At 32.7% G+C, this 9,770-nt stretch overlaps 1 protein-coding gene across 1 annotated transcript in view; it reads left to right on the forward strand.

The window, feature by feature from the left end:
- The window catches only part of LOC106478364 (heparan sulfate 2-O-sulfotransferase pipe-like), a 22,569-nt gene that overhangs the window by 6,170 nt on the left and 6,629 nt on the right, over window positions 1–9,770 (forward strand). The window contains exons 3-5 of the mRNA XM_022381959.1: window positions 4,765–4,844; window positions 8,637–8,780; window positions 8,827–8,878. Of these exons, the coding sequence (XP_022237667.1) occupies window positions 4,765–4,844; window positions 8,637–8,780; window positions 8,827–8,878 (276 nt within the window). The remainder of the gene's footprint in view (window positions 1–4,764; window positions 4,845–8,636; window positions 8,781–8,826; window positions 8,879–9,770) is intronic.

Consider the following 9,770-nt stretch of genomic DNA (forward strand, 5'->3'; position numbering starts at 1 on the left):
CAGTGTTATGAAAAAAAGGGTTCTTGGTGTAATGGCTGATGAATCGCTTAAGCCATCCACGCAATATGCTGTTGGTAGTGATAGGGCAAATAGGATTTTAGGTTGTATCTACAGAAATATTGAATACAAGTCTAAAGAGGTTATAATTTCATTGTATAAATCACTGGTTAGGCCACATTTGGAGTACTGTCTTCAGTCTTAGGCACCTTACCTTAAGAAGGACATTGAATTGTTGGAAATGGTTCAGAGGTGGGTTACTAGAATGGTGCCTGGGATGGAGGAGTTCTCCTATGAGGAGAGATTAAGCTTTCTCAAATTGTTTTCTCTTGAAAAAAGAAGAGTTAGTGGGGATCTGATTGAGGTGTTTAAGATTGTAAAGGGAGCTGATAGTGTTGATGCATCATCTCATTTCATATTTAACACTGAGAATAGTAGGATTAGGGGACACAAATATAAATTTTGGCAAGATAGGAGTCATCTTAAGCTAAGACACTTTTAGTTTTCTAACAGGATGGTTAGCCTCTGGAAGGGGTTGCCTTTGAATGTTGTGGAAGGCAGTAAATTTAAGTAAGTTTAAGAGAAAGCTTGATAACTATATGAATGATAAGGGCTGGTTTTAAAATTTTTTTTATTTACTTATTTAATAGTGTTAGTTTAGTTTAGAGGATGGGACAGCCGAGTTGGATCAATAGGTCCCTTATTGTCCCTAAACATTATGTTATGTTAAAGAATACTTGTGACAATGCCTATTGTTATATAAGCTTGTATTAATTTGAATTTGATCCTATGTTTGTGTAAGCCACACATGTTGGGAGCAAGCCTCTCTCAAGGGATGGAACAAATACTTCTACAAGTTGATATATGTTGGGGGGAGGTTCTGTTTCTTGAATATATATATAATTTAGAATGGTCATTTATGTATGTAATTATGAATCACAGGATACCACCCTGAGGCTTCTTTGACTTTTGGCATAGCACTGTGTTTGATTCATTCGAACACTGGTAATCCTAACCTGTATTTTGCAGAAACGTTAAAATATCTATCAGACGGTATACCTGAATACCATGTGAGACTAGTTATAAATTAAAATTTTGATGGCATGACCAAAATGATTTATTATTACTATTGAGTTTATTTTGAATGTGCTATTTTCCCTTGTGACTCTTCTACTGAGACAACTTCCAAAGTATGACAGAAATCAACTATTAGCTTATTAACCCCTATTCAACAGACGCTGCAAGCCATAGTGCTGAAGCATCCATGGTTTCTTACGAAGCAATAGGACTACCCAGACCCAATTGCCATTACTGGATTACAAATGCTGCCAGAATTGGAATCTCAAAGAGTAGTCAATTGTAATTTATCTGTTTACTCTTTTATTAATGTCCATGCCCCATATTCTGTTGTTAGAAAGAAACATTAGATGAAAGTACCATTCAGACTTACAGTGCATCATAGGCAGGAAGGCCAGTGATGAGCTATGGGTACAGCTTCTGTCGATAATTTAAACTACTAGGTCTTAAGTGGGATATGATCATCAACTTGGAAAAGTGCAGTCACTTGCAGTGTTATGGAGCATGATCCAGAGTACTCTGGACTGTGCATCACATTGTATTTAAAGATAATCGTACATGGATGAGAAGTTGTTCTCAGTGGATAACAGCAACTAAAACAATACTCGACCTTGCTTCAGTCGCTACATGGTGCATCTCTAACTTTGTCTAAGCATCAGCACGTGCAGAATAAAGGTAGTTTCTGATCTGGATTCAGGCGATGTACTGGTATCTCAGGGATAGATCTACTGCAGAAATTGTCAGCTAATTTTACTCGAGCAACAGACAAACTGTGGTTCTGCATGAAAGCCATTCAAGATAGACCATTCTAAATCAAAAATAACGAGCGTGTGTGCATGCACATTGAAAAAAAAAGTGTTTTCATCTGTTGTAGTGACAGAACCAATTCATAAAACTTCCGTCTGGAAAGTAGACCGAAATCACTTAAAACGTGATCTGTCTGAATGCAGGCATTGTGCTAGTGCTAGTCTGTGACTACAAACACTTGACTATTCGACTTCCAATTGGTGTGGTTATAGTTACAGTAACAGAGGTAGAAGTGACACACACTAGCCATGTAGATAGAATGACAATTAAGTACGTCAAGGATGCAAGTATAAAATTGAAATTTAGAAAATTTACATGGAAGAGGAAATTTTTTGTGACGTAGTTGATCTTGAAATGATCATTACAGTCAATGACCGAATCTACATTCTCGTAAGAAGGAAATTCATAACTTTCTATGTTTTGCCTCGTTATCAGTGGTTTGTGGTCAATTTTCCAAAATATTCTCACCACTGTCTGTACTTAAGGTTGATATGTGGAAATTGGAATGTAAAGATGCATTACAGTCCTTGATCATATCTTATGTGAAGCACCAATTGGTTTATATTCAAAATGATCAATTCATCCTGGTTAAAGATGCCAGTGATTTTGGATTAGGTGCAGTTTTTTCACAAATATAAAAGGCATGAATTGATTAATCGTGTATGCAACTCTAATTACTCCCGTATGTTGATTTTATATGACAAAAAAATAACCCAAAACTCCAACAAGGGAACTAGTGTAATAAAGTTTAGAATTAAAAATAGGACCAACATTTAAAATGACAATAAAAATGTTATTTAACCTACGGTTAAAATTAAAACACTGATGTTTCAGTAGCTTTATGCAATTCATGATGGTAGCTTTATAAAACAAGTTTTAATTTTGGTTATAGGTCAAATAATATTTATTGTGTATATTAAATGTTGGTCCTATTTTTAAAGAAAGAATTGTTTTCACTTTTAGTATTTATTAAATTTTATTTTCACTCCACTTATGGCAAGGTGTTACCATTTGGGTAGGCCATACATCATGGCCAGGGGTTTGGCTAAGATAACCATTTATGTGTTGTTCCATATTGAACTATATGGATTACGCATCCACTAGTGTTTGGAACAAACATATTCGTGTCATAGTGGCAAATGCATTTGCCATGAATGACATAAGACATAGAATGTGTGCTACATCTTTATTTTACATGTAGAATCCCTTTTTCAAAGAAAGTGTTGAGTTGTGGCTTAATAGGTCGTGAAGTTTAACTTTGCATTGCTAGTTGAATATCTGACCTATTATAGATTAAGTTGACTTGGAGTTTAATGTATGTCTTTTATGTGTGTGTGATAGCTGATCTTGCTGAAGCTATGAAAGAGGATCCTTAACAACTAATGAGGAAACCTGCAGTAAAAACAGCTTTGGGCTTGCAAGAGAGAAAGTGCCCTAGCCTCCTTTCAGTTTAAGTGCCATAAGCTACCATTGTGAGTCAGTTATATTGGATAACCTTGAACTTAGGCCTGCAATTTCTTCATGAGACAAATATTAAAAACCGTTGGCTTTCTTGCCCACTCATTGGCTGCAGCTCCAGCACCATAATTTGAGGATATGTGCTCAGTCACTTTAAGAACATCCACAAAGTTCACGATATTGATATATTGTTCTCACATCCTCTAATGGCCACAAAGGAACAGGAGGAGGAATGCAAAAACAGCAATGACACCAACATTCCAATAAACCATTGTAGCATTCATCTTGATAGAATTACCCTCAATAGCTCTAAAGACAGTGGAATACTGGTACCATTATTATTAGGCCCACACAGCGGAATGGACGGATGTTTATAAATTATGTTTAATTTTATAATTTTTTGTTGTTGTGACGAAGTGCATTTTCAGATTTAGTTTTTTTTTTAAGAGCGACTACATTCTATGTTTTGCATGTCAAATGGTGATTTGATTGACTTTTCTTTCAATATATATGCTTTTCGATTTTGGTTTGTATTTTGTAGTTAGTTTTGATGCATTTGAAATTGTTGTTTCTTTATGTTTTACTTTTGTTTGTAAATTCTTAATATACTTAATTTTCTAATGTAACAGGCTGGAAGTGTAACTTCCCAGTGAACTTAACTTTAAGTTTTTTGTTCTACAATTATGCTTAACCTTTTAGTGTTGTAAATATATGTTGGTGTATCTGCGTTTTGCTTATTTCGGGTTTTGATTTCAGACTTTAAGCTTTATTTTAACTCAAGTTAGAATTTACATTGCAGCTTTAATTCGCCTTTTTTAAATTATGATTTTACCCTTGTTTAATTTGATTTACGTTATATTTTTATTTAAAAATTATGATTTTGTTGTACTCCATTTTCATTATTTCGAATTATTATAAATTAAAATAAATAAATTAAAAATAAAGTTAGATTATTTTTAGTTGTATTTTACTTTTACTTTACTAGTTGGTATTTTTGTGTAACTTTCTATTATCTTTGTGTAAGTGTTATGACATTTTGCATGACATTTAAGTGAGACAAATCCTACATCTTATGATATATAGGTAGCCTACCATTCAGTCATTAGTTGAATGTTAATGTTCGGATCTGGGAAGACCCTGGGATAAGGAAGGAGGGAGGGGGTTGTCATACTTTAAATACCTGATAATCTAATCATTTCATAACTGTTTTAGCATATATAAAATTTAGCAGAATATCCAGACAATATTTTTTCAATTTTCCTGCGGGTGTTCTGCATGTAATTAATGACATCATGGCAAACTGTAAATGTTGGGTAAAAAACTAATATATACTCCTATAGATTTAATTAATACAGTTGGTGAAAATCCTTTACAAATCTTTGCTGTTAGATTTGCAAATTTTATAAGAACTTGTGTTGTTTGCAGAGAGCATTTGCCTGTGAAGTAATAGAAAAGAAGCCACCATTTGTTTACGATCGTCACGTCTATTTCACAGATTTTACCAAGTAAGTTTAGGCCATCATTAATATCTTATAGATTAATTTTTTGAAACAAAATGACATTAAGTAAGAAAGGGCATATTATAATACCATCCAAGTTAAAAATTCACGCATTTTGAACTTAGCCGAAATAAAGTTCAGTATTTTGTGTGTGTGTGTGTATTTTGTGTACTTGTTCTAATGTCAGCATACAAACATTCAAATTCATAGCTTATTGGCTTGTAAGAGGACCACCTAGATTGAATGTATGTAGACGGTACTAGGAGAACGTACAGCACACATTAATTAGCGATTGGTCTCACTGCTTTCCTGAAAAATGGAAATAGCTACTTCATTATTTATTATTTTCTTACTATGTTGCATGTAAAAAAAAAAAAAAGTAATGCAATATGTTCCTGAATATTAATGTAAAAAAAATCGTGTATAGTACACTAATCTTACACCTTTAAATCTTATTTTATATTAACCTGCGAATTTGGAATGGCAGAAGCTAAATATCCAACAGTTGAAAAGTGTATCCTGAATGGTTCTACGAAGTTTGGTGAATAGATGATACATCTAAAGACAGTGTAATAGGTGCTATTAATGTCCATAACTGCTGAACAAGGGAGCGCAGACACAATTTTATATAAACTAACAAGCTCATACATCTTTACTGATGTATTTATATTTATACAGCAATGCACAGAGAAACTAGTTAATTAATAACAAAGTTCGTAAGAATTACCCATCTCTTCCTTCTAGTTGAGATCAATGCGAACAGATTTGACATTCTGAAGTGTATCAACTGCTTCTGGTGCTGTGCCCAAAATTCTTTCAAATTGGATTGTGTTACAAGTGACACGGAATTCCTATTTTTTATATTCCACTAAAGGCAAATTAAACAATTAACTTTGGACCTACTGCACTGAGACATTTGCTAAAGGGTGAACTCTATCCTGCTTTAAGGGTATCAACCAATTAGAGGTGCTGATATTGCAGGAAAACAATTCCATTGGACGTTAGTAATCTCTCAGAGCTCTTACTTACTGGAGGCATATCTACCATTTTTATTACTAGCAGAATCGACGCACTACGGGCCGTTGTTTGTGCTAGTTCCTGCGGATGGCGTTGATGTGCTGCTGTATTTCGGGATTGTTCCTGTCTTCTTCTCACCGGATCTTACGTCATAACTTGGTGAACAAGCCTATCTCTTTCTTACTCTTTCTTCCTGTAACTTGCGTTTCATTTTCTTTCTCAAAGTTTCAGACTTTCTCCGTGACAAGCCACTTTTCCGTTTGCTAATCTTTGGTATTGTGATTTTCGATGGTTTTGATCACTTTATACTTATACTGAAGTAAAGAAACACTTGTGTAACTCACGACGATAGTGTTAATACAAAATTCCTGCAAATTTGTATGTAACGAACTCCGTACCACGGACTTCCTTCGGGTTACAGAACAATTCAATTCAAAGCGTACGCTTGGATTCTTCAGCAGAAAAAGACTTTTCTTCTGAAATATTACAACCATTCTCCAATAGGAAGACTCAGTTTTATATTCTACATTAAATTCACTTCACCACAATTTTAGAATTTTTATTAAAAAATTGATTTCGTTGATAATAATAAATGTAAAAAAATTAATGTACATCTTACAATAATGCGGTATATATATATATATATATATACGTGACCCAAATAATATATGCAATGGTGCCATCTGTTGTGCTGAAATATAACAAGATCTCAATGCCAGAAGCGGTGACTGAGGCTTATGAAATGTTTCACCATCTATTAAATGGAACAACAAATAAAAAATCATTAAAAAAACACACTTTGGGTATTCAAGATTTAGACAATTAAAAAATAACTATGGCATATGCAACAACCATTTCTTTATAATAGAACACAATTTAAATAAAAGTACTCTCCTCACAACAAGAACATGACTTTCACTAGGACTATACGTAAGGGTATGATTACATCTTTATTGATTTAATTTGTAAATATAGTACTAAAAATGAAGTTATTAAAAAACTGTTATTTTTTCAATAAGGAGTACCACTTTTAATATATAAAAACATTACAGTTTATATCAGTAACATTTATGAAAATTATGAGCTCTGTACATTAAAAAATTTTGATGCAATGAGTCACGTATGACTAGAGAGCACAATCCGAACACTTTTCCTGTACAGTACTTTCCAGACAAAAAAATACTGTTTTTTATTTTTTACAAATTCTTACAATGAAGTACGAATACTACGGTTATTGATGACTAGCATAAACAGTTTTAAAAAAAGAAAGAAATACCATTTCTCCATTAAGGAAGCGATTTAGGAATTTTTTTTTATAAAACATGGTCCATTTTTTATTTTTTATTTTAGCGAGGGTCTATTTTATAACATTTTTCATTTTGGTGTGATATAAAACTGTTTATTGACTTATTTCTTATAAACGGACACATGCACTAAATAAACTAAATAAAATCGTGAGAAATGGGAGGAGTTTTGCGGACAGACGGACATTAGCATCTTGTATATATAATAATGTAACGTATTCGCGTTAAAACAGAAACATTTCCACTAGCCTGCCTGAATTTTTATATATTTCTGATAACTAATTGAAATTTGATTTTAAAATACTAAGACTTATCTTTATAAATAAATAGGAAAACGGAAAAAAATAAAACGTGGCTTTAAAATTTGTAGTTTTACTTTATATAGTTTCTGGATAGCCACAATGACTGGACAATTTAAGAATCTTCTAGTTTCCACATCCACAATGGTCATCACGATCAAGTGATGGAACCAAGAGTACAATTGAATTAGATTATTTTTTGTACTTTCATAAATATTATACGTTTAAACGTGTACAAAGTGTTTTTTTTATCATTAGGTATTGAAAATCATTAATCCTTAGAGCTCCATTTTGTATTGATGAATATTGGAAATATGTCTGTAATGAGATTGTGTACTTTACTCTCATAATCGTTATAAGTTTCAGTTTTTTGTGTGTATCAAATTTTTTTTACATCTGTATTTATGTTATATGTTTTTTTTGTTCTGGTTTAACATCCTTAATTTATAACTTAAGTTTACTTTTCAACCATATGATCAGAATTAAAAACGTATCAGAAAGTAGTAATAACATTTTACTTGCTGAAATCTATTTTCTTTTCTTTGAATCGATAATAATAATAGTGTTGATAAAACAACTTTGTTTCAGTACATAAGCTGAATACAAAAATATGGCAACAACGCGACATACGTTACTCATGCAGTAGTGATACCATCTTTCAAACCTTACAATCTGACTAAAGTACTTAACACTAAGGTCTTATAAATTGAACCTGTTACATATTATTCGGTATTTATCTAGTAAATGTTTTTAATGTCTTTCTTTCAGGTAGAAAATATATATTGATTTGTTACCCGGGCCTTATCTTTGTTAGCATACGATTAAGTTTAAATCCTTAACCTTGTACAGGGAATAAGACAATTGAAAGAAATATATTGGTAAAATCACAAATACTATTAGTAGCTTATGAAAAAATAATGAAAGATGCAGTATTCAAATATTTGTCGCATTACAACTTTTGTTCTACAAACAATTAGATACGTAAAAAATACTAGGAACTACAATCACGCACTTGACATATGTCCTGACGAACTTAGATATACCAACAGTTGATGAATCAATTACAAAAAGTTTTCAAAATGTCATAAACACGCATTATATATACTCCATTTATCTTCCAAAAGTGGTTTTACTTCATTACTTTTTTGTACGTTTTAACGTTTGACTTTTCTATCCAGATTTACGTATTCTAACCCTCTGTATATCAACAATATACGGGACCCTGTGGAAAAGATTATCTCTCGATTTTACTACTGGCGAACATCTAGTGTACACGTTTTCGAACAGCTAAGGTCGGCGACTAAAGTGAATATCAGTTCTTAAAATACAGAGATCGAACCTATGCTATTACAGACTATTATTGAGGAGCTTGTTTTCATACCTTTTTCACCCATTGAATTTTTTTCAATGGGTGAAAAAGGTATGAAAACAAGCTCCTCATTAATAGTCTGTAATAGCATAGGTTCGATCTCTGTATTTTAAGTTATGAAAACTTGTGATTTAATATGTTTTAATATAATCTTCAGTTACGTAGAATACCTTTTTTTTTTTTTGCAACTAGTGTACTATTTTTACCTACGTTTCACCTAGGTACTTAAACACAATATCTAACATTGACTAGTTACGATAGCAAGTTCCAAGATGCCGCTAAACACAATCCGAATTTCAGTTGTGAGCACTTTATAAGAGTGACAGTTAATGCCAATGTTCAGTTTCAGGAGTTGTACAAAGTCTGTGTGGCGGCAGTTGCTGCTAACTGGCAGTCCTCCCTTTGGTAGATAGCTTAAAATTAGAAAAGTAATAAATAAAAAGCTAGAGACTACAAATAGAGTTGTTGGGAATTATCCATTCTTAGTCTGTTTGTTTTTGAATTTCGCGCAAAGCTACACGAGGGCTATCTGCACTAGCCATCCCTAATTTAGCAGTGTAAGACTAGAGGGAAGGCAGCTAGTCATCACCACCCACCGCCAACTCTTGGGCTACTCTTTTACCAATGAATAGTGGGATTGACCGTTACTTTATAACGCCCCCACGGATGAAAGGATTTCATTATAGCCAAACAGCGACATTATAATTTTACGATATTATTGTTTAACAGTTCTATGCATGTATAGATAAATATTTGGTTAAAACAATTTATATTTCAGTTCTAAACTAAAAGATGAACATCAAAAGACGAAAAAAGGCTTTAATTTTTATGTATTGAGTAAAAAAAAACAACTAATACACTTGACACCTTTATTTCGTAAGATGAGATATATTTTCTTTGCAGTGCGTAAAATATGTTTTCCAGAAATACATAAAAATGATGG

This window comes from Limulus polyphemus, unplaced genomic scaffold (genome assembly GCF_000517525.1).
Source record: "Limulus polyphemus unplaced genomic scaffold, Limulus_polyphemus-2.1.2 Scaffold204, whole genome shotgun sequence".
Taxonomy (NCBI): Eukaryota; Metazoa; Arthropoda; class Merostomata; order Xiphosura; family Limulidae; genus Limulus; species Limulus polyphemus.